At 47.5% G+C, this 26,100-nt stretch overlaps 1 protein-coding gene across 4 annotated transcripts in view; it reads left to right on the top strand.

The window, feature by feature from the left end:
* Nucleotides 1-26,100, top strand: part of SUCO (SUN domain containing ossification factor) — a 279,446-nt gene that overhangs the window by 156,771 nt on the left and 96,575 nt on the right. For all 4 annotated transcript variants that reach the window (XM_070746846.1, XM_070746847.1, XM_070746848.1 and 1 more), the window contains one exon: nucleotides 2,344-2,435. In XM_070746846.1, coding sequence (XP_070602947.1) covers nucleotides 2,344-2,435 — 92 coding nt within the window. The remainder of the gene's footprint in view (nucleotides 1-2,343; nucleotides 2,436-26,100) is intronic.

The raw sequence follows: 26,100 nt of genomic DNA on the forward strand, positions 1-26,100 counted from the left end.
GGATCTTTTTTCCACCTATGGTGGACATGTCCACGTATAAAAAAGATCTGGAAAAAAATTCAAACATAGATTCGGGATATCACGACAATCACACTAAAATTAAAACCAGAGACGTTTCTTTTGGGCATAATAGATCAAAAATGTAAAAAAGATGATTTTTATTTAATTCACCACATAATCACAGCCACAAGAATTATAATTGCACAGAACTGGAAAAAAGAGGATACACCATCAGAAAGAGAAATTATTCAGAAAATATACGATTGTGCAGAAATGGACAGACTCACCCAAAAACTTAAAAATAAAGAAGACTCAAGATACTATGAAATCTGGGAAAAATTTTACGAATGGGTAACAAAGAGAAATAAGATAAAATCTAAACTAAAACAGGTTGATACATATAAAAAAAATATTGATAGTGACTAAAGTCATAACTCTGAAATCCTTTATTCAATTGGACATTATTTTCAATCCAAACTGACCTTAGACAAAGTGTTTATCAGAAAGAATATGGTAAAACCGTGGCCACCATATGCCACACATCGTTAAATATTAAAATTTAGAACTGTCAAGCAACAGTTCAAGGGGAGGGTATGGGTGAAGGAAGGGACAGAATGTAAAAAATATCCAGACAGAAGATTTAGAATTTACTGCTATGTATATATTATATATATTAAGTTTGCTATGTTGAAACGATATGGATTATTTGTATAGAACAACTATATGAAACAAACACAATGAATGTATAGCTAATAGTATATGTCGAGATAATGATTCAAATTAAGATGTATTTGTCCTTCCTCTTTTATTTATGTAATATAATAAAAACTATTTAAAAAAAAAAGACAGGGGGAACCCTTCAGTATTCGGTGGCATGGAAGGATTTCCCGACAGCTCAGAATGAATGAGTCAACCATCCTCATGTTAGAGCTGCTAGATGTGTTAAATCAGGGGTCTCAAACTTGCGGCCAGCGGGCCAACTGTGGCCCTCGGGTCAATAGTTTGCGGCCCCCATCTCAATATCAAAGTTTAAAGTTAGTGCGGCCCGAGTTTGATACGAATCGCACTTTTCAGTGTTGTGTGCGGAGCTGAATGAACCTACCAATCACGATGGGGTATATTGCTCTTGGAGGTGGGACATCATCCGGGCTTATTGTGAACTTGTGCCATTACCCCGGGCTCAGAAGCAGAGGCGGCCGCGGAAATTGCTACTCAGCGAGACAGAAAAAAAAGCGGAAAAGACGCATTGGCTAAAGTTTAGCCGCTAAACACTGAAACAGTGATACCAAGTGGAATTATATATTACACAGCCCCAAACATGTCTTTTTCAAAGCCTGCAGTGAAGAGAAAGGTTGGAGATGAGCACAGACAATTTCAGGAAAAGTGGGAAGTACAATATTTCTTTGTTGAGCACAGAGGTATCCCGACGTGTCTTATTTGCACAGAGAAAGTTGCGGTGCACAAAGAATACAATTTGAAACATCATTACACAACTAGACATGCTGAGGAGTATCAGATCCAGGGACTTAAAGCACAGAAGGTTTCGTGCTTTTTTAGAGGAAATGGAGTCAGAATATGGGGATGTGTTCTACTTCACCGAGGTACATTGGCTCAGCAGGGGAAACATATTGAAGAGATTTTTTGAGTTGAGAGCGGAAGTGAAAACCTTCATGGAGAAAGATGGGTTTGCTGTTCCTGTGCTAAGTGATCCAAAATGGCTTATGGACTTAGCTTTTTTTGTTGATATCAATACATGAGCTTAATGTACTGAACAAGAAGTTACAAGGCCAGGGGCAACTTGTTAGTGCTGCCTATGACAACGTGAGAGCATTCTCTACAAAACCTATGTTATGTTATGTTGGCCCATATGTTGAGGAATCATTGAGCAGGGTGAATGTCTTCATATCATAATCTATGTGGTTCATCGCTATTGAGTGGCCTTTATCTGCCAATAAAATAATGCCCTGATATTGTTTTAAACTTTGTGGCTTCATTGGGCTAAGCATATTATTTGATTTTTATGTGATCAGCATTGCCAATATTTGTTGTCTGATAGCATGTTTTTCTGGCTCTTCTATGTCTGTTAAATTGAATTCTAATTTATGTACCACATAAATATGACTCATTGAAGCACCCATTCTGATAGAGAAAAGGTCCCTGAGGATGGGCTCCAGTATGAGTCTGAAACCTGGAAATCTCTCATTTCGGTAATGACCCAAATTAGATCTTGCAACATTCTCCTGGGAACACATATATCTGCCTTCATTTGTAGTCATCTCTGTGATAATGTTAAATCATGTTTTGTTACTTCTTTAATTAGTTTAATTAAAATATGATTTACAGAGTGTTTGGAACTAGCATGGTTGAAGAATATGAAGAAATTGCTGATTCACAATATCATTCTGAAAAGCAAGAACTCTTTGATGAAGATTATGGTAAGCAGTTGCTCACAATTTAAAATAAATTATAGTTACTTAATAATCAAGGGAGGATTTACCTGAAAAACTTCATTTCATTTATGTATGAATTAGAAAACAAGCCTGAGTTAATGAGTAAGATAACTAAAAGAACTGCACAAGTATAAATATTTATTTTTGTAAAAGGAAAACTTTAAGGAATTCACGTTAAACAGTTATGCTTAACAAGTTAAACATGCACACACTTACATTCACGTTGCAAATTTATTTTCACATTGTATTTAACAGATTAACAGAGTTGGAAGGGACTTTGTAGGTCTTCTAGTCCACTCCCCACCCCCGCCCATACAAAAGACTCAACACCAAGGGTCCTTAAACTTTTTAAATGGGGCCAATTCATGGTCCCTCAGACTGCTGAAGGAGCAGTCCATATAGTTTGAAAACTTGGACTGGAGGACAGCTTGCGTTTAGAGGTTGTGGGTCCTCCATTGCTAGAGGCTTTTAAGAACAGAATGGACAGCCACCTAAGAGTTTGAAACTGCTAGTTCTCCTGCTTGCAGGGGGATGGACTAGGAAACCTCCAAGGTCCCTTCCAGCTCTATTTTGATTGTATGGCATAAAAATGAAAGAGACAGTTCTGACTGCATTTCTTAGGCCCAAAAGATAGAATCTCACTGGACAGGCAGTGTGGCCCTTGAACCTCAAAGTGAGATCATCCAAAGACATGGGGTGAGTTGTCATCAGTACGCTGATGACACCCAGGTGTACATCTCCACCCCGTGCCCACTCGGTGAAGCAGTGGAAGTGATGGAGGCTATTAGGGTCTGGATGGGTGCCAACAGACTCAAACTTAACCCCAACAAGACAGAGTGGCTGTGGGTTTTGCCTCTCAAGGACAATCCCATCTGTCCGTCCATCACCCTGAGAGGGAGGAATTATTGACCCCCTCAGGGTCCAAAACTTGGGCGTCCTCCTCGACCCACAGCTGACGTTAGTACACCATCTTTCAGCTGTGACGAGGGGGGCACTTGCCCAGGTTGCTCTGCTTACAATCACTCATGCCCTTATCACCTTGAGGTTCGACTACTGCAATGCTCTCTACATGGGGCTACCTCTCAAGAGTGTTCAGAAATCGTGCAGAATGCAGCCGCGCGAGTGGTCTTGGGTCTTCCCAGATACACCCATGTTGCTCCAACACTCCGTGGACTGCACTGGTTGCCGATTGGTTTCCGGTCACAATTCAAAGTGTTGGTGATGACCTATAAACCCCTACATGGCATCAGACCAGATTACTTACGGGACTGCTTTCTGCCACATGAATCCCAGCGACCGGTTAGGTCCCACAGAGTTGGCCTTCTCCGGGTCCCGTCAGCTAGACAATGTCGTCTGGCTGGGCCCAGGGGAAGAGCCTTCTCTTTGGCGGTCCTGGCCCTCTGGAATCGGCTCCCTCCAGAGATTCACACTGCCCCCACTCTCCTCACCTTTCGCAAGTTGTTTTTGTATCCTGTGAGCCATCCCAAGTCTTCAGAGAAGGGCGGCATACAAATCTAATTAATAATAATAATAATAATAATAATAATAATAATAATAATAATAATGAGGAGAGGGAGGAGGGAAATCTCTGGCTGTAATCTTTGTGGCAATATTTCTTGCTTGCAGAAGGGGCAATTGCTTCTGGTTCTTTTGCAAAGGCGAGGATTTCCCTAGTTCCAGTGGAGGATGCCAGCAATCCAGAATGGGGCAGAGGGCAAGGAAGGGAACCCATGTTTTACAGAGCACCAGGAAGGGAAATCACCCCTGCCCCAGTGTCTACCCATTTTCCCCTCCCCTACAAGGTGGGTGGAGTAAGCAGGAGGCAGCAGGCGAGATTGCAGCCCAATCCAGCAGATAGGAGGGAAGAGTAGGTTGGGGAGTGCAGTCTATGGAGAGGTGTCCACGTTTCGGCTGGCCAGGAAGTACGTCTCTGTGATGTCAAAGCTCCGCCCCTGGAATTCCCTACTGGGATTCTCCACCTCCGTTTGAGCCTCCCGACCGGCCAACAGTTCCATGGCTCTTCTGCGAAGGTGACATCCGGGCGGCCGCGCTTCTCAGCATTCTCCTGAACGCCGAACCTGAACTTTTGCCGAACTTCTGGGTTTGGCGTTCTCCTGAACGCTGAGAAGCCCCCGGCTGTTTTGGAAGGTGACAGACGGGTGGCGGCGCTTCTCGGTGTTCTCCCGAACCCGAACTTTTGCTGAACTTCCAGGTTCGGCGTTCGCAGTGGTGGGTTCGTAAGGCAAAAAAAGTTTGTAAGAAGAAGCAAAAAAATTCCGAACCCTGGGTTCGTATCTCGAAAAGTTCGTATGACGAGGGGTTCGTATCACGAGGTACTACTGTAGTTCCTTTTTGCTGCTCTGATCTCCCTTGTTAATATATTTCTGGCCTGATTGTATAGCATTCTATCACTTTTTTCTGTAGGCTTCCTCTTTGGAATGACATAACTGCTTAAGTTTGGCTGTGAACCAAGGTTTATTGTTACTATATATTTGCAAATTCCTGGTTGGTACACATAGGTCTTCACAGAGGCTGACATATGATGTTACAGTATCTGTGAGTTTATCTAGGTCTGCAGAGGCGTCTTTAAAAATATTCCAGTGTGTGCAGTCAAAGCAAGCCTGTAGCTTTAACTTTGCTTCTTCAGTCCAACTCCTCACTGATTTAATTGTTGGTTTTATGGCTATAAATCTTTGTTGTAAGCAGGCACCAGGTGAATCATGCAATGATCAGAGTGGCCCACAACTGCTCTTGGTAAGGAACAATAAGCATATTTTACTGTTGTTTAGAAATGGTCTAAGACAGACCTGGGCAAAGGGTGGCCCATGGGCCGCATCCAGCCCGCCCGCTGTCTGTGACTGGCCCGCAGAGGTCAGAAAATGGAGGGAGGAAGGAAGGAAGGAGAAATAGAGGGAGGGAGGGAGGGAGGAAGGGGTGGGCAATTAATTTATAATAGTATATGTTGTGGTTGGCTCTGGCCCAGCTCCTGCCCCAGGCAATGGGGAGGTGGATGCAGGGGAAACTTCAACAGGTCACAGGCCTGTGTTATTGCCGACAGAATCAGTTCAGAGTTTAGTTTCCTCGGATGAAGAAGAAGGTGGGAGTGACTCGGCAGAGGAGGGCTTAGCACACAGCCAAGGAAGTCAATCTTCCTTATCTTCTATTGCTTCAGATGACTCACGCAAGTGCAGAATCATGTGTAGAAGAGACCAAGTAAGAACATATTACAGGAAATAAGGGAGGCCACCTGTGTTTGGGTGGGGCTCCAGTAATTAGGGCTGCTGCTATAAATAGCAGCATGTGGGTTTGGCCATTATGGAAGAATATCTGTTCGCAGTTTCATCAGGAATCTTGTATGCTGGACTTTGTTGCAACGTGTGTGTGTGTGTCTCCCTTCGTTGGAAGAAGAAGGGGTGTGAAGTTTCTGCACAGCTGCTGGCTAAGTACTTAATGACGACTTAAGGGAAATTGTACAGTCTACCCGGTTGTTTTGGGAAGAGTGCTCTTTGCAATACAAAAAGAGTGCTTAGTTTATTTTGACTTTTGTGATAAAGAACATTGTTTTGAATTTTCAAACCTGTGTGTGTCTGAAATTTGTACTCTTGAATTTTCAGGAGGTGCCTATCAGAGAGCCCGGCAGAACAGTATACAATACAATACAATACAATACAATACAATACAACAAAGCAATGCTATGCTATGCTGTACTGTACTGTACTATACTATACTATACTATACTATATAATTATAATTTATACTTATAATATAATTAACTCAGTTCTACCCAGTAATATACAGTAATGGGTAGAACTGAGTTAATTATATTAGTCCAGCCCTCTAAAACCATCCCAATTTCTCATGCGGCACTTTGGCAAAATTAATTGCCCATCCCTGGCCTAAGATACTATTACCTTTGGTGGGACAATTTACATGTTGAAAGTATTTTGATAGCTCATCTCTTAAGTTTTCCTTGTTTAAATCTCCCAAAATAATGGCCAGTGAATCAGAGTACAGTGATCCCCCGCTCGTTGCGAGGGTTCCGTTCCAGGAGCCCCCGCAACGAGCGGGTTTTCGCGAAGTAGCGATGCGGAAGTAAAAACACCGTCTGCGCATGTGCAGACGGTGTTTTTACTCCCACAGCGCTAGCGAGGAGCCGAAGATTGGGGGCGGGGCGGCTGTTTGCCGCCGGCATGGAGGGCTTCCTAGCAGCCCCCCAAACCCGGGTTGGGGGTCCGGGGGGCGCTGGCTCTCGGCGCTTTTGAGCTGAGTCCGGAAGCGAATTCGCTTCCGGACTCAGCTCAAAAGCGCCGATAGCAAGCGGCAAGGAACGGCTTGTCTCGGCGCTTTCGAGCTGACCGGACTCAGCTCGAAAGCGCCGAGACAAGCCGTTCCTTGCCGCTTGCTATCGGCGGTTTTGAGCTGAGTCCGGAAGCGAATTCGCTTCCGGACTCAGCTCAAAACCGGCGATACCAAGCGGCAAGGAACGGCTTGTCTCGGCGCTTTCGAGCTGACAGCTCGAAAGCGCCGAGACAAGCCGTTCCTTGCCGCTTGCTATCGGCGCTTTTGAGCTGAGTCCGGGAGCGAATTCGCTCCCGGAATCAGCTCAAAAGCGGCGAGAATGAACGGCGTGGGCGGGCGAAGGGCGGGCGGCAGCGAGGAGTTTGCGTGGGCGGTGGGGAAACTCCTCGCTGACGCCAGCAAGAGGGGGAAGACCCAGGGAAGCCGCTGCCATCTACGCATGCGTGCCCGGCACGCATGCGTAGATGGTATTTTTGACTTCCGGGTTGAAAAATAGCGAAGTACCCTGTTCGCAATGGTTGGGGACGCAATAAACGGGGGATCACTGTATTTGGCTTCAGCCATGGATCACCAAAAACAAACACAGGCAGCAGAGGCGAAGAGGTAAAAGGACTGGAATTTTAAATAGACTAAGGAACAAGGGAATTAAAAACACCCCGCTCCCTTCAATATTTCTTACCAATTTACATTCACTTGCCAACAAGATGGATGAAATACTGCTTTTTAAACAGATGCAATTTTGATTTTCACAACGCATCTGCCCTATGCTTTACTGAAACCTGGCTAAATGAGGAAATTGATGATAATAGTATGCTTATACCGAGGTTCCAGATATTTCCTGCGTATAGGAATGCAGAATTAATGGGGGGGGGGAGGGAGGAGGCTTATGTATATATATCAACAACAGCTAGTCTCAGGAAATCACCATTATACAAAAATTCTATGATGAAACTTCTCCTTGAGAGATTAATTTTTTCTTAATATCTGCGATTTACATCCCTCTGCAAGCATCTGTAAAAAAGGCACTAAGAACTCTAGTTCATTAGATTACTTTCAATCTTCTAATTAACATTTACATTATTCATATATTTTCTTGTTATTTTATAACTTCATTTCTACAAATTACTCATACATATATTTAATATAAATGATTTTTCCCACATTATAACTCTTTTATATTCATAACTTATATTCAAGAATATTTTTTCTTTTTCTTATCACCACAATAAACAATTGTTCAGATTATTCTTTTTTAAAATACCTTTTATCCTGTTCAATTCAATTCAATTTATTAGATTTGTATGCCGCCTCTCTCCGAAGACTCGGGGCGGCTCACAACAGTAATAAAACAATAATATAGCGAAACAAATCTAATATTAAAAAGCATATAAAGCCCTATCATATTAAAAAGCAAGCAGCACATACATACCAAACATAAATATGAAAAATATAAAAAAGGCTGGGGGAAAAGGTGTCTCAACTCCCCCATGCCTGGCGGTATAGATGGGTCTTGAGTAATTTACGGAAGACAAGAAGGCTGGGGGCAGTTCTAATGTCCCGGGGGAGTTGATTCCAGAGGGCCGGGGCCGCCACAGAGAAGGCTCTTCCCCTGGGGCCCGCCAAATGACATTGTTTAGTCGACGGGACCCGAAGAAGGCCAACTCTGTGGGACGCTGGGATTCGTGCGGTAGAAGGCGGTTCCGAAGGTACTCTGGTCCACTGCCATGTAGAGCTTTAAAGGTCATAACCAACACTTTGAATTGTGACCGGAAACTGATCGGCAGCCAATGCAGGCCACTGAGTGTTGTAGAAATGTGGGCGAATCTGGGAAGCCCCACAATGGCTCTCACAGCGTTCTGCACGATCTGAAGTTTCTGAACACTTTTCAAAGGAAGCCCCATGTAGAGAGCGTTGCAGTAATCGAACCTCGAGGTGATGAGGGCATGAGCAACTATGAGCAATGACCGCCTGTCCAAATAGGGCCGCAACTGGTGCACCAGGTGAACCTGGGCAAACGCCCTCCTCGCCACAGCCGAAAGATGATGTTCCAATGTCAGCTGTGGATCGAGGAGGATGCCCAAGTTGCGAACCCTCTCTGAGGGGGTCAATAGTTCCCTCACCCAAGGTAATGGATGGACAGATGGAATTGTCCTTGGGAGGCAGGACCCACAGCCATTCCGTCTTGTCTGGGTTGAGTTTGAGTATGTTGACACCCATCCAGGCCCCAACAGCCTCCAGGCACCGGCACATCACTTCCACTGCTTCGTTGACTGGACATGGGGTGGAGATGTATAACTGGGTATCATCAGCATATTGATGATACCCCATCCCATGTCCTTGGATGATCTCACCCAGCGGTTTCATGTAGATATTAAATAGCAGGGGGGAGAGGACCGACCCCTGAGGCACCCTACAACGGAGAGACCTTGAGGTCGACCTCTGACCCCCCCCGCTAACACCGACTATGACCGACCAGAGATGTAGGAGGAGAACCACTGCAGTACAGTGCCTCCCACTCCCAACCCCTCCAGCCAGCGCAGAAGGATACCATGGTCGATGGTATTGAAAGCCGCTGAGAGGTCAAGAAGCACCAGGACAGAGGACAAGGCCCTGTCCCTGGCCCGCCAGAGATCATCCATCAATGCGACCAAAGCAATTTCCCTGCTGTAGCCGGGCCTGAATCCAGACTGCTGAGGACCTAGATAATCGGCTTCTTCCAAGGACCGCTGGAGTTGGAGCGCCACCACCTTCTCAACAACCTTCCCCATAAAGGGAAGGTTGGAGACTGGACGGTAGTTATTAAACATGGCTGGGTCCAGGGAGGGCTTCTTGAGGAGGGGGCGCACAAGTGCCTCCTTATAAGGAGCCGGAAAAGACCCCTTCCCCAAGGAGGCGTTGACAATCTCCTGGACCCAGCTCCATGTCACCTCTCGGCTGGCCGAAACCAACCAAGAGGGACACGGATCCAGTAAACAGGTGGCGGAACTCACAGCTCCAATGGCCTTGTGTACTTCATCAGGTGTCACCAAGTCAAACTCCTCCCAGATGGATGGACAAAGACATCTAGCCCCAGTCACCTCGACTGAGTCATTGTCAGCCGATACTGCTATACAATTGGAGTCGAGGTCCGCCCGGATCCGAGTGATTTTATCAGTGAAAAACGAATTGAATTCCTTGGCACTACCCTGCAAGGGCTCCCCCACTCCTCCCTGATTTAGAAGGGAGCAGGTCACCCTAAACAGAGCAGCCGGGCGGGATTCCGCTGATGTAATCAAGGCGGCATGGTACGCGCATCTTGCCGCCTTGAGCGCCACTTTGTCGGTCTTAATATAAGCTCTTACAATTGTTCGATCGGATTCGGACTTACTCTTCCTCCATCGCTTCTCTAGACGTCTCTTCTGGCGTTTCAACTCCCGGAGCTCCTCATTGAACCATGGAGCTCTACAGGGTCTAGCGACACAGAGAGATCGCAATGGCACAATTCGGTCAAGAGACTCTGCCGAGCTGTGGACGAGTGAATCTGGTAAAACCCCAAGCGCCCTCTGAAAGCCATCAGGGTCCATCAGGCGTCTGGGGCGGAACATCCTAATCGGTTCTGCCTCCCTGCGGGGAGGATTGGAGCCAGGAAATCAAGCCGCAGTAGAAAATGGAAAATATGTTCCATATTTTAATCCTCTTTTTTTGGTTGTCTCCCACATATTTTTAGTGCTCTCATTTCTACTCTTAAATCTCCTTTTTTGTTATACTCTATCTTTCCCCCCCTTTGTTGTTTTATTTTACTTTCCTCTTTTGTAGCTTTTTCTTCTTTTCTGTTTCTGGCTTTCTTTTCCTCTTGTATCTTTTCCATACCATCTAAAATCTTTCCCTTCTGTTAATCCCTTTTGCACCCTCATTATTTCCTTTATGCCTTTATTATATTTTATTTCTTCTTATTTATTTTCTCTTCCTTTCTTTCAAAATCCTCTGTGTTTTCCTCATTTGTCTGGTCTGCATTTATTATTCTTTGTATTATATTCTCTAGTTTTAGTTCAATGCAATCCATATCTTCAAGTATTTCCTTCATTCCCATTCACTGTTTGTTTATAATGTCCTTAATATCCAGATGAATCCATTCCATGTCTTTATTTCATTTTTACAATCCAACTAAATTCTAAAGGAAAAATCCAGGGGCTTTACCACCTCTTCCTTCTTTTTAATTTACTCAACTTTATATATCCAGGAGAAACAAAAGTTATGAGGGTTACACCCTTCTTTCTTTTTTTAATGTGGCGCTCCTAGTTCAACTCAATATTGTTCTTCTTCCTTATTCTGCATTCTCAATTTCCTTATTTTATATTTATAAATCCAATGTCCAGTTAGGTATGTAATAATCAGTTTGAATTATGATAAGATAGACAACTTGCTATTCGAATAACAATATTTTCTTTAAAACTAGAACCACATCTTATTTTAAAACTTTCAAACAAAACTTTTTTTCTTCCTAGTTCCCAAACGTTTTCTTCAAATTTTTAATATGTTTGTCCTGCCGCTAGCATTTGACTTTCAAATTTATTTTCTCTCGTATTTTTGAGGTTATTCTTGAAAAGCAATAATCCATGTTAGCCCACATAGCAAACCACCCACTTTTTCCTCCTGCTCAATCTTAGTTGTTCTGGGTTTTTTTTGTTGCAGCCATGTTTGCTACCTCTGCTCCACTCCTTCGGTTGAGGACTTTCCAGCTCGAGGGGAAATGTGGCTCACCTCTATCCACCTGGCAGTCTCCTTTTGCTTTGCCTCCTCTCTGGGGGCAGCTTAAGTCCCAATCAGTACCCTTGGACGTAGAATGTTTGGAGCCAGCCACAGAGCTTGCGGTTCCGGCTTCTGATCACCGAAAGCAAAACTGGAAGTTCTCCCACTCATTGAATCTTATTGCAGGCTCTTGCAGTCCACTAGCTAGAGAGTCACTGTGAACATCATTTATTTATTTAGGAATGAAGGAATGACCTTGCAGGTCATCAAGTCCAACCCCCTGCCCAAGCAGGAAATCCTACATCTCCCCAGCCAGGTGGCAGTCCAGTCTCCTCTTGAAAATGTCCAGATTTGGGGCATTCACAACCTCCGCCGGCAGGCCGTTCCACTGGTTGATTGCTCTGACCGTCAGGAAGTTCTTCCTTATTTCCAGGTTGAATCTCTCCTTGGTCAGCTTCCAACCATTGTTCTTCGTCCGGCCCCCTGGTGCCCTGAAAAATAGTGTCATCCCCTCGTCTCTGTGGCAACCCCTCAAGTACCTGTATACTGCTATCATGTCTTCCCTGGCCCTTCTTTTCATTAGGCTATCCATACCCAATTCCAACAATCCTTCTTCGTATGACTTGGTTTCTAGTCCCCTTATCATTTTGGTTGCTCTTTTCTGTACCCTTTCCAGAATCTCTATGTCTCTTTTGAAGTGTGATGACCAGAACTGGATGCAATATCCAGATGTAGTCTGACCAGGGCATTGTAGAGTGGTATTAAAACACCTCTAGTCTTGGAGTGTTTCCCCCTCTTGATGATGATGATGATGTATGCCACCCTTCTCCAAAGACTTGGGGCGGCTCACAGAATACAATACAAAAACAATATGTATACAAATTCAATAGTTAAAAACTAAGCTAAAATCCCATTACATTAAAAAGCAGTCAATTAACTCAATCACATCCACACATAGCATTTAATGGTCGGGGGGGCATGATCTAACTGCCCTATGCCTGGTGTTGTGGTTGGCTCTGGCCAAGCTCCTGCCCCAGGGAATGGGGAAGTGGATGCAGGGGAAACTTCAACATGTCACAGGCCTGTATTATTGCCGACAGAATCAGTTCAGAGTTTAGTTTCCTTGGACGAAGAAGAAGGTGGGAGTGACTCGGCAGAGGAGGGCTTGGCACATAGCCAAGGCAATCAATCTTCCTTATCTTCTATTGCTTCAGATGATGACATTTTGGACCCACGCAAGCGCAGTATTATGCATAGAAGAGACCAAGTAAGAACATATTACAGGAAATAAGGGATGCCACCTGTGTTTGGGTGGGGCTCCAGTAATTAAGGCTGCTGCTATAAATAGCAGCATGTGGGTTTGGCCATTGTGGAAGAATATCTGTTGCAGTTTCGTCAGGAATCTTCTGTGCTGGACTTTGTTGCTTTTTCATGCCTTTGAAACCAAAGCAGAGGAACATGTGTGTGTGTCTCCCTTCGTTGGAAGAAGAAGGGGTGTGAAGTTTCTGCACAGCTGCTGGCTAAGTACTTAATGACTGCTTGAGGGAAATTGTACAGACTACCCGGTTGTTTTGGGAAGAGTGCTCTTTGCAATACAAAAAGAGTGCTTAGTTTATTTTGACTTTTGTGATAAAGAACATTGTTTTGAATTTTCAAAAGTGTGTGTGTCTGAAATTTGTATCCTTGAATTTTCGGAAGGCTCCTATCAGAGACCCCGGCAGAACACCTGGTGACATAGATTTATTTATTTATTTATTGGATTTGTATGCCGCCCCTCTCCATGGACTCGGGTCTTAAGGGTCTTATGAAAGGTGAGGAGTGTGGGGACAGTGCGAATCTCTGGAGGGAGCTGGTTCCAGAGGGCCGGGGCTGCCACAGAGAAGGCTCTTCCCCTAGTTCCTGCCAGACAACATTTTCTGGTCGACGGGATCTGGAGAAGGCCAACTCTGTGGGACCTAATCGGTCGCTGGGATTTGTGCGGCAGAAGGCGGTCCCAAAAGTAATCTGGTCCAATGCCATGTAGGACTTCATTGGTCATCACCAACACTTTGAATTGTGTCCGGAAACCAATTGGCAGCCAATGCAGTCTGAGGAATGTTGGAGAAACATGGGTATATCTGGGGAGACGCATGGCGGCTCATGCGGCCACATTCTGCATGATTTGAAGTTTCCGAACAGTCTTCAGAGGTAGACCCATGTAGAGAGTGTTGCAGCAGTCGAACCTTGAGGTGATAAGGGCATGAATGATTGTAAGCAGGGACTCCCGCCCCGAGTCTACAGAGAGGAGCGGCATACAAATCCAATCCAATCAAATCAAATCCTTGTCCAGATAGGTACACCAGGTGAACCGGGGCAAATACCCCCCTCGCCACAGCTGAAATGTGGTGTTCTAAAGTCAGCTGTGGATCAAGGAGGATGCCCAAGTTGCAGACCCTCTCTGAGGGGGTCAATGATTCCTCCCCCCCCCCCCCCGGGTAATGGACGGACAGATGGGATTGTCCTTGGGAGGCAAAACCTACAGCCATTCTGTCTTATCAGGGTTGAGTTTGAGCCTGTTGGCACCCATCCAGACCCTAACAGCCTCCAGGCATCAGCACATCACTTCCACTGCTTCGCCGAGTGGGCACAGGGTGGAGATGTACAGCTGGGTGTCATCGGCGTACTGATGACAACTCACCCCATGCCCTTGGATGATCTCACCCAACGGTTTCACATAGATACTAAATAGCAGGGGAGAGAGGACCCACCGCTGTGGAACTTCACAAGGGAGAAACCTAGGAGTCAACCTCTGACCCCCCACTAACACTGATTGCAACCGACCGGAGAGGTAGGAGGAGAACCACCGTAAAACAGTGCCTCCCATTCCCAACTCCTCCAGCCGGCGCAGAAGGATACCATGGTCGATGGTATTGAAAGCCGCTAAGAGGTCAAGGAGCACCAGGATAGAGGATAAACCCCTATCCCGGGCCCACCAGAGATCATCCATCAGCGCGACCAAAGCAGTTTCCGTGCTGTAACCAGGCCTGAATCCTGACTGCTGAGGGCCTAGATCAGGGGTCCCCAAACTTTTTACACAGGGGGCCAGTTCATTGTCCCTCAGACTGTTGGAGGGCCGGACTATAAAATAACCTATGAACAAATCCCTATGCACACTGCGCATACCTTATTTAAAGTAAAAAACAAAATGGAAACAAATACAATATTCCTTTCCTTCCTTGTTCCCTCTATTTCTCCTTCTTTCTTTCTTTCCTTCCTTTCTTCCTTCCTTGTTCCCTCAATTTCTCCTTCCTTCCTTCCCTCCTTCCTCTCCACTTCTCTCTTCCTCTCCCATTTGTTTCATTTTCATCTCCCTTGTTCTTTCCCTCCATCATTTTCTCATTTTTCTCTTTCTCTTCTCTCTTTCTTTCTCTCACTCTCTTTCTATCTCTCCCACTTTGTATCTCTCCCTCTTTCTCTCTCTCCCTTTCTATCTCTCCCTCTCTCTTGCTTTATTTCTCTCTCTCTATTTCTCTCTCTTACTTTATTTCTCTCTCACTCTCTCTATCTCCCTCCTCTTCCTCTCTCTCTCCCTCTCTTTCTCTCTCTCCCTCTGTTTCTCTCTCGCTTTCTCTCTCACTCACTGTCTTTCTCTCTCTCTCTTGCTTTCTCCCTCCCTCCCTCTCTCTTGCTTTATTTCTCTCACTCACTCTTTCTCTCTCTCTCTCTTGCTTTATTTCTCTCTCACACACACTCCCTCCCTTTCTCTCCCTCCCTCTCCGCAGCAGACTCCCCCCCCGAATCCTTCCCCAAATGCAAACTTCACCATGCAAAATCTTTGAGGAGGGAAAAAAGCAGCACCGGAGGAACGAAGAGTTTCCCATCCACTCCCTTTCTCTCCCTCTTCACAGCAGGACCTCCACACGAATCCTTGCCCAAATGCAAACTTTACTGTGCAAAATCTTTGAGGAGGGAAAAAGGCAGCACCGAGAGTTTCCCATCCACTCCCTTTCTTTCCTTCCCTCTCCGCAGCAGGACCCCCCCCCCCCCCCCCCGAATCCTTGCCCAAATGCAAACCTCACTGTGCAAAATCTTTGAAGAGGGAAAAAAGCAGCACTGTAGGAACCAAGACGCTGGACAGCAGGGAGAGGGAAGTCTTGCTGCTGAGCATCTTGCCGTGGCGAGGTAGAGAGGAAAGGGGAGGGGAGGAAAGTGAACCTGTAATTGGCCCCTTTCTTTCCTGCCTTTAGGGAGAGGAACTTTTGCTGCCCTATGGCAGAGCAGCAACAGTTTCTCTCCCTAAAGGTGGGAAAGAAAGGATTCGATCAGAACAATCTTGGGCACTGCCGCAGGCCGGATAAATGGCCTCAGCGGGCCGTATACGTCCCGCGGGCCGTAATTTGGGGACCGCTGGCCTAGATAATCGGCTTGTCCCAAGGACTGCTGGAGCTGGAGCGACACCATCTTCTCAACAGCGTTCCCCATAAAGCAAAGGTTGGAGACTGGACAGTAGTTATTAAGTACAGCTGGGTCCAGGGAAGGCTTCCTGAGGAGGGGGCTCACAAGTGCCTCCTTGTAGGGAGCCAGAAGGGACCCCCCCCCCCAGAGAAGCATTGACAATCTCCTGGACCCAGCTCTGTGTCACCTCCCTGCTGGCCGAAACTAGCCAGGAGGAATGCGGGTCCAGCAAACAGGTGGCGGAACTCACAGCTCCAATGGCTTTGTCCACTTCATCCGGTGTCACCAGGTCAAACTTCTCCCAGATAGATGGACTAAGACGGGCCCCTGTCACCTTGACTGACACATTGTCAGCTTGACTGACACATTGCATTCCAGTTGGAGTCAAGTTCCATCCGAATCTGAGCAATTTTATTAGCATAAAACGTATTTAAATCCTCGGCATTACCATGCAAGGGCTCCCCAACCACCACAAACCAACACGATTTATACAGGGTGGCTGGGCGGGATTCCGCTGATGCAATCAAGGGGGCATGATACGCGCATCTTGCCGCCTTGAACGCCACTTTATAAGTCTTAACATGAGCTCTTCAAAGTGTTCGATCAGACTCAGATTTACTTTTCCTCCAACGCTTCTCTAGACGTCTCTTCTGGCGTTTCAACACCTGTGATCCAGAATTTTTGAAAGATGTGGTACAGAGGTTCAGCGATGACATCTGCTAGTTCCTTTAGGACTCTGGGGTGTAGTCCATCTAGTCCTGGTGATTTGTACTCTTTGAGTTCCAGTAGGTGGTCTCTTACTGTTAAACTCTTACTGTTATACTCTTAAAGTATAATTCTCCAATGCACTTGCAAGGAGAGTCCAAGATGGGTAATTCTACAGTCTGATTGGTCGGGACTGAGTTTAATTTAAATATTAGGCAGGCACCGCCCCCTTAGCCCTCCAGTCTAAAAAAGTCAGTCGCAGTAAAGGGACTTTGAGTTTGTTCTCTATCTTTTACTTGTTTTACACTTTGATGTTTTTGTTTAACTGATATTGTATTAAAGTTGATTAATGTGTTTTTTCTCGATTATGTTTTGCAGGTGCAGTGGGGGTGATGAATTCCTCGTGCAGCCAGGGTTAAAACTTCCAGTGGGTTCAACCCTGTGGCCTGCTGCTCCTCTGAGGCAATTCTCACGTGAAGAGGTGTCCCTGTGGGTACCAGAGAGAGCTCCCGGGTAGCCTGCCCCCGTGGTAGCGCCCGGCAGTCGAGGAGGTGGCTGATGCCTCGGGGGGGTCCGCCCCCCCGTTGCGGATATGTCACGGGGGCCGTTTGTGGGATCTTGGCACCCCCCCCCCCCGCGCCAGGGGCGCCGCCGCCCGAGACTTGGAGTCTGCCGGTTTGGATGGGCACCTCATGAGGAACAGCATTTGGCTGGCATCGGGGCTTTTCGCTTTGGGGGGGAGTCACGGAGATAAAGGCAAGGAGGTCTGGAAAGCTGCTGCTTCCCGCCCGTCAATAGCGGGCGGCCATCTTGAGGCCCGTAGTCGGCTGGCTAAGACATTGCCATGCCAACGCGGCGGCGGCCATTTTTAATGAGCCGAGCCGGCCGGGAGGGCTGCTACGCGCCGGAATGTATCCAGGGTTGCCATAGCAGCGAGCCAACGTCATCGTTGTCAGGCCGCCCCCTCCCAGGACTGTGAGAGGGGATTACCTCATTGGCTGGGGTTAGAGCAGACAGTAATTCTGCTCGGAGACACGCAGGCGCAATTCTAAGCCTCTGCGTTGGTGTCTTTTGTCGGTGGTTTGTGAGCTGAGGTGTTCTTTCCCATTACGAATATTGCTAACTGTGAGTTTTACTTGAACATGGCAGATCAAGCATCCCAGGCCAGGGAGGAGGCCAGTGCCACCAGGCCCAGTACTCCCAAGGAGAGGGCTCCAAAAACCAAATCTTCCCAGGGAGCCTCCCTCAGAGAAGCTGAAAAGCGCATTAAAGCGCTTGAGAGACAGTTAGAGGCCTCTCAGAGATCTTCTTCTTTACCTGCTCAGCCTCTAGGTGCCATCCTCCCGCCAGTCTCCCCCATATTCACACCAGGGGTTGTAGGCTCGGCCTCAGAGAGGGATTGGTCACCAGAGAGGCCCTGCCAATCCTCTACTGCTTCCAGGCCAGAGGCCCTTGCACTTGGAAGACAGGCAGCGTGGCCTACCGCCTTCACTGCTTCAAGGCCTATCCTTCCACAAGGTGGACAGACTCACGCAGCCACATTCACCCCAACAGCTGCGGGCTTACGCACTGCGCAAGATGCCTGGCAGAGCATGCCCCAGGCCCTGCAAGACCTAGTTGTCAGTGCATACACTCAGGGGCAGGCTAATGTGGCTCAGCAGCAGCAGTTGTCAGCAGGCCCTGCTCCAACAAGATTCAGGGACCCCTGGATAGCTCCTGCCACCCAATCCATGATGGGGTCCAGGGATGAGGATGACTTCTCCAGAGATGAATTCAGCGAGGCGGAGGATGAGTTGTCCGGAGATGACCAGCCACCGGAACAGCCCACGCTGCCCGGTCTGTTCAAGTCCTCCCTCTTCAGGATCTTGCTGAACAAGGCAAAGCTTACCATTGACCAGGCTGGAGAAGGAGGTCAAGGGGCTCCTTCCGCACTGGGTCAGCCTGCAGGGGGCCTGTTTGTGTTTCCAAAGCAGGAAACTGTTAATGTGCCATCATCCCACTTGTTTCTGGAGACAGTACAACGCCCATGGGAGAGCCCTGCGACAGCACAGGGCCCGTCTAATCTGGACAAGCGCTTTTACACTTTTGACCAGGCCATGGAGGATCTCCTGGAGCTACCCACAGTGGACAAGCCAGTGACCGGTTTGGTCTCGAATGCCCTTGTTCCTTCGGAGTCCCAGGAGGGATTAAGGCTGAGGACAAAAGGGCGGACAATGTCGTTCACAGGGCTCATCAAATGGCGGCTTGGGCCGTAAGGGCCTCTTCGGCGGCCTCTTTCTTTAATCAGGCTACGATCCTCTGGATACAAGAGATACAGTCCAGAGCGGATCCACAAGATGCGAGGCTTCGCCAGGACCTGAACAAACTGTTGGCGGCCACAGAATTTTCCGTGGACGCCACAGTTAATGCAGCTAAGTTCGCATCTAGAGCAATGGCGTCGTCGGTCGCCTCCCGCAGGCTCATTTGGTTGCGGAATTGGCAGGCCGATGTAAAATCTAAATGGGCCCTGGCTTCTTCACCGTTCAAGGGCAAGAAACTCTTCGGAGAGGTCTTGGACGATATATTAGTGGAGGACAGGGACAAGAAAAAGGTTATGCCGAGCTCCAGCAAGAAGCAGGGAAGGCGCTTTACCCCCTACCAAAGGAGGCAGCCCTTTCGGAATGACTCCGCCTCGACCAACAACCAAGGGTCGAGGTCTTACTTTCCAGGATCCTTCGGACAAGGTTCCTTTCGTTCGGACAGGACCCCACAATTTGATCGCAACAGGTCCTTCCAGGGCCGCCGCCCCTTTAGAGGTTCCAGCAGGGGGTTCAGAAAGACCACATGACTTTCCTGTGGATACCCCCTTGGGCGGCAAACTAATGCATTTCTCAGACGTCTGGACAAACACCTCCTCGGACCCATGGGCGGCTGCCACGGTCTCAGAAGGTCTGAGGATCGAGTTTCTTCGCCCTCCACCTTGCCGCTATCTGCTCTGTCGTGCTCCCTTGGACATTCCCAAGAAGAGGCTTCTGTACCAAGAGGTGTCTCACCTGTTGGAGATAGGAGCCGTCGAGGAGGTCCCTCTACCCCAACAGGGTATGGGGTTCTACTCAGCAATCTTCCTGGTCCCGAAGTCATCAGGAGGGGTACGTCTCATACTGAACCTTCGGAGATTGAACCTTTATGTCAAGTATAGAAGGTTCAAAATGCATTCTCTAAGGTCCATTCTGGCAGCCATCAGGCAGGGGGACTACATGACATCTATAGACCTAAAGGAGGCCTACCTCCATGTCCCCATTTTTCCGCCTCACCGACAATATCTGCGCTTCAGCCTGGATGGGGCCCATTTTCAGTACAGGGCCATGCCTTTCGGGCTTTCATCGGCCCCAAGATCATTCACGAAGCTGCTGGATGTCCTCACGGCCGGTCTCAGGCATCAATCGGTGCGCCTGATGGCCTACCTGGACGACATCGTGATTCTGTCCAGGACAAGAGACCTTGCATATCAGGACTTACATCTAACGATCCAGACGCTTCAGGATCATGGCTTTTCGGTCAACTTCGACAAGAGCCACTTGACTCCCACGACTCGGCTTCCTCACCTGGGAACCATCAGATTCCAGGAGGGGCCTTGTCTTCCTGTCCCAGGAGAGACAGTCCACCATCAGGGAGCTCGTTCGTGTCTTGGCATCGCAACAATACCCCAAACTCTCCTTCCTGTCCAAGCTACTTGGTACGCTGGTTTCATGTATCGATATCATTCCATGGGCCAGGTATCACCTACGTCCTCTCCAGGGTTCGAAGGTCCTTACAGTGGTGGGTTTCCCCAGCTCTAACAAGGGGTTCCCTATTTCTGGAACGATACCTTCTTACGGTGACAACGGACGCCAGCTTGACTGGGTGGGGAGCCCATCTTGCCTCAAATTTGGCCCAGGGCCTTTGGGAACCATCGGACCTGAGGGATGTCAACATCAATTTTCTGGAGTTGAAGGCGGTTTCCTTGGCTCTCCTCAGTTTCGCAGACCTGGTAAGGGGTCAGCATGTCCTAGTTCGGACCGACAACGTCTCCACCCGGTCTCACATCAACAGACAAGGGGGAACACGGTCTCGACGACTGATGAGGGAGTCGGAGTCCCTGCTCAGGTGGGCGGAGACCAATCTGGCTTCCCTGTCAGCGGAGCACATCTCGGGGGTGGAGAATGTGTGCACGGACTGGCTGAGCCGGGAGATCTTGGACCCAGGGGAGTGGCAGCTGGATCCAGCAGTTTTTCTGGACATTGTTCAGAGGTTTGGGAGGCCAGTCTTGGACCTGTTTGCTACTCGAAGCAACTCTCAGCTCCCACGTTTCTTCTCCCGCTTCCCGACCCCGGGTGCGGAGGGGGTATACGCTCTTCGACTACAGTGGCCACCAGGACTTCTGTACGCATTTCCACCGATCTCCATCATTCCCAGGGTAATGCGGAAGATTCTGGAGCAACGAGCGGAGGTACTGTTGCTGGCCCCTTACTGGCCTTGCCGCATTTGGTTTGCGGATTTGATGCAGCTGTCAGTGTCACCCCACTGGAGGATCCCGGATCGCTGGATCTCCCTCTCCCAGGGCTCTATATCACATCCAGAGCCTCAGTGGTGGCAGCTGACCGTGTGGCGATTGAGCGGCAACATCTAAGACGCCAAAATTTGCCAGATACAGTTATCAACACAATTCAGGCTGCTCGCAGACCTTCGACGAGAAGAATTTACCAAGCGACCTGGGCTTCCTTTTGCAAGTTCTGTGAGGAGCGGGAGGTGGGTCCACAAAAGGCCTCCCCTCTCATGGTCTTAAGCTTCCTTCAGGCAGGCTTGGAAAAAGGACTCGCACCAAACACGTTGCGCCATCATGTGGCCGCTTTATCCACGATAATAGGAGGAGACAGTTACCGCCCCCTCACCAGACATCCTTGGATCAGAGACTTCCTGAAAGGGGCCGCCAACATCAGGCCTCCACCGGTACATCGGTTCCCTTCCTGGGATTTGTCTTTGGGGTTACATGCTTTAACTGGTCCTCCATTCGAACCGTTTCGACATATTCCACTCCGAATGTTGACTCTCAAGACCGCTTTCTTGGTGGCGATCACATCTGCCAGGAGGGTCTCTGAGATTGCAGCTTTCTCCACCAGAGAGGACCTCTGCAGGTTTCACCCCGATAGAGTGGTTTTGAGACTGGACCCAGCCTTTCTTCCAAAAATCAACTCTACCTTTCACAGGGCACAGGAGATAGTGCTACCGGATTTCTGTGCCCAGGGGACTCACCCTTCGGAGCTGCGGTGGCATAAGCTCGATGTGAGACGAGCTTTAAAAATCTATATCCGCAGGACTCAGGGATTCAGGATATCGGAGGCTTTATTCGTGTCCTTTGCAACTAGGACTTTGGGCACCAAGGTCTCCTCTAGGACAATAAGCCGCTGGTTGTGTGACTGCATCAAGGAGGCTTACCGGACTAAGGGATCCCCTGTACCACAGGGACTTACTGGACATTCCACACGCAGCACGGCTACTACAGCGGCCTGGAGGACTCAGGCTTCACTAGAGGACATTTGTAGGGCGGTCACTTGGGCGGCTCCGTCCACATTTGTCAGACATTACCGGATTGACTCCTTTGCTTCTGCGGAAGCTGCCTTTGGGAGGAGGGTATTGCAGCGGGTGTGTTCATTTTCAGAGCCCCCGGTCCGACCTTCTCCCTCCCTTGGTTAATATCTTGGGTATATCCCATCTTGGACTCTCCTTGCAAGTGCATTGGAGAAGGACCGTTGAACTTACCTGAACGGTCTTCTCGATGCACTGCAAGGAGAGTCCAAACCCGCCCGAATTCGGGACCGGGGTTCCTGTTGGAAGGTTGTGTGTGTTTTTGTTATATTTCTGGTTACCTTGGATGTTTTCAATAAATGTGTGTTAGCTTTACTGCTCCTTCGTTTCTGTTAGACTGGAGGGCTAAGGGGGCGGTGCCTGCCTAATATTTAAATTAAACTCAGTCCCGACCAATCAGACTGTAGAATTACCCATCTTGGACTCTCCTTGCAGTGCATCGAGAAGACCGTTCAGGTAAGTTCAACGGTCCTTTTGTTCCAGTTTTGATTTCTGCAGTTGGGATATAAGTATTTTGTTTCATGGTTTCTTTGTGAGTGAAGACAGAGGCAAAGAATGTGTTGATTATTCCTGCTTTCTCTCTGTTGTTCATTACTTCTTTGCCATCTTCACTTTTTAGTGGACTGACTGTTTCGTTGGGGCTCGTTTTGTTGTTGTTAATGTGTTGAAAGAAGCTTTTTTATTATCTTTGACTTTTGTTGCTACACTTAGTTTGTACTGGGCTTTTGTTGTCCTGATTTTTTCTTTGCAGATTCTGGCTGTTTGTTGGTAATCTGCCTTGGTTATATGTCCTTCTTTCCATTTTTTGTATTTGACCTTTTTTTTCATTCAGTTTGTTTGTTAGGTTTTTGTGTAGGCAAGCTGGTTTCTTTTTGGATTTCATCGGCATAGCATTGTTTTGGACTTTTGTGATCGTGGCTTTAAAGATCTCCCAAGCTTCTTGTGTGGTTTTGCCTTTTAGGGCTATTGTCCAAGGGACCACTCTCAAGTTTTCTCTGAGTTTGTTGAAGTCCACTTTTTAAAAATCTGGGACTTTGGTGTTATTGGGTCCAATTGTTTGCCTTACTGTTATATTGAACTTGAGAATGTTGTGGTCGCTCTCACCCAGCACCAGTGTTCCCTCTAATTTTTTTTTCGGTGTGAGCAGAAAAGTATAATGTCTGAGCGGCACATTTCCATGCCTGGGCGTGGATTGATTAGAAACAAAAGGGGGTCACATGACCTCAGGACACACAGCAACGGTCATAAAAATGAAACGGCAGCAAAGTTTTGATCCTCTGATCATCTGGCTGCTGCAAAGGTGCTAAGTGTTAAAAAGGGCCATGTCAGTTTTTTCATGGCCGTTGCAACTTTGAATGGTCAGTAAATGAACCAATGAGGACAATGCTTCTATCTCCTGAGTAAGACGGTTATTAAGTGAGCCTCATTTTACCACCTTTCTTGCCACAGTCGTTAAATGAATCCCTGCAGCTGCTTGAACATCCCAAAAGATGTCACATAACCCTGGGACATGGCCACCACCATAACTAACTTGTCAAGTGTCCAAAGTTTGATCCAATAACCTCTTTATTTTTCTAACAAATTCCTTCCTTCCTAGAAGGAAGAATAGAAAGAATAAAATGGAAAAGGGGATTAAAAGGGGATACAAAAAAATAAAAAAGAAAAGAGTTTGGTTCAAAGTTCTGCTCAGATTGAAGAAATTGGGGTTTGAGAAGGGTTGATTAAGCTTGGAGTATTGTTTTGTTTGCTCTTTTTTAACTTCTATTTTTCTATTTAGATATATGAATTTAGGAATTGCTGATCTGTTTTAATAAAGTTAGAAGTATTGATTATAATAAGATATGCAGTAGGTGATACTGATTTGGATTAATGCATAAATGGAATTGAATTTAGCACTTTGGCATACTGGTTAATAAGTTAGAAATATTTTTTGAAGGAACATTAAGGAGGGAATTTAGCTAAAAGAAAATGCATGTAACTGGATGACAAAATTAGAAAAAAAACCTTTTGCAACTTTTGGGATGATTGATATTAGTTACTAAGAAAATACTGCATTTTATTCATGGAAAATTAGATGGTACACTGTATTGTTTGAATGTTGAGAGAGAGAAAAATTACCCCCCAAAGATCCTTCCATCCTCTTTCCCTCCATTCATTTCATTCTTCCTTCTTCCTCCCTCCATTTCTCTCTTTTCTTTCTCTCTCATTCTCTCCTTCCAGATCTCTCTCATTCCTGCATCCTCTCCCTCTGTCTCCCCTTCACTCTCTCATATGTTTATCTCTCCTCCCTTGTGTATCCAATCACACTTGGCCAATAAAGAAATAAAGGAAGGATCGTCCCGGAACAGATTCCAATGGCTCCAAAATGGGGGGGACGGGGACCCGGTCGTGTTGGAGGGAAACGGGGGGGGGGGGGGAAGAGACGTGCTGCCAGGCACTTGGCTCCAGCCCCTCCTGCCTTTTCATCCTCCCTCTCCGAAGCTTCGTCCTCCCTCTTCAACCCCCCCACCCATCTCTCCGAAGTTTTACAACTCCTCCCATTGTCTCAGCACTCACAATGATCAGCTCTCATCTCTTTTGACTGCTGGATTCTCCCTTTCAAAATGCGGGGGGGGGGGGGGCAATCTTCCAGGCCCTGCTTTAAACCCTCTCAGGAGGCTTTTGAGACTCCTTCCCAGCGATCGGGTGGTTGGTGTCAGCAGCTTTGTTGGCCGTCGCAGGTCTTGATGTCAGGGCCCCCCTGCTGCCTGACCAGCTCTGTCGTTGCGTGCTGCTTCCCCAGGCGTCCTTGAGGTCAGTGGGCCCCTGTGCCGCGGGGGGGGGGGCGTGCAAGTCTCTTGCCTCCACCGCCTCCTTTTCCACCGCCCTGCTGCCTGAGCCTGTTTACAAGGGGCTGGTGGAAGACCCGATGTTGCTTTTGCTAAAGGTAGGGGAAAAAGAGTAAAAGTGACATCGGATCTTCCACCAGCCCCTTGTAAATGGGCTCAGGCAGCAGGGCGGTGGAAAAGGAGGCGGTGGAGGCAAGAGGCTTGCATGCTCCCCCCCGCGGCACAGGTGCCCGCTGACCTCAAGGACACCTGGGGAAGCAGCATGAAACGACAGAGCCGGAGAAGCCAGACGAGGCTTAGAGCCCACGGGGCACCGGCTCCATCGCGCTGGCGTGGAAAACTCTGGGCTGAGCCGCGCTCCAGCGTGCTGCGCGCGTGACAGGTAACATAGCCCAGCACTCCATCTGTTTCGACTCCTACTATCACTTCTTCTCTGTTTGTGAGAATTAGGTCTAGTGTGGCTGCCTCTCTAGTTCCCTCCTCTACTTTTTGGATTATGAAGTTGTCTGCAAGGCATGTCAGAAATTTGTTCGATTTTTCACTTGGTGTGAAATTATTTTTCTAGTTAATGTCTGTGTAATTAAAGTCACCCATTATTACTGTGTTGTTTTTCTTGCATATGTGTTTTAGCTGGTTGTTGAAAAGGCTGTCCATTGTTTCTGTTTGGTTTGGTGGTCTATAGTATACACCAATTGTTGTGTTGCACTTTTTTCTTGTTGCTTGTATCTCTGTGGCATTGTAGTGGTCTTTTATGTACAGTGCAACTCCACCTCCTTTTTTGTGTGATCTATTTTTTTTTTTAAAGTCTGTATCCTTTAATCTGTATGTTCTAGTTGTGTGTTTCATCCCACCAGGTTTCAGTGATTCCAACTATGTCATATTTGCCTTTGTGGATTAGAATTTCTAGTTCACCCTGTTTGTTCCCCAGGCTTTGTGTGTTTGCATAAAGGCATTTGAGTTCTTTGTGCCTGTTTTTGGGTGGGCCCTTTGTGTCTTCTGATTGGTGTTTGGGTGTGTCTCCCTTCCCTTCCCTCTTTAGTTTGTTGTTGAAC

This window comes from Erythrolamprus reginae, chromosome 3 (assembly GCF_031021105.1).
Source record: "Erythrolamprus reginae isolate rEryReg1 chromosome 3, rEryReg1.hap1, whole genome shotgun sequence".
NCBI classification, from domain to species: domain Eukaryota; kingdom Metazoa; phylum Chordata; class Lepidosauria; order Squamata; family Dipsadidae; genus Erythrolamprus; species Erythrolamprus reginae.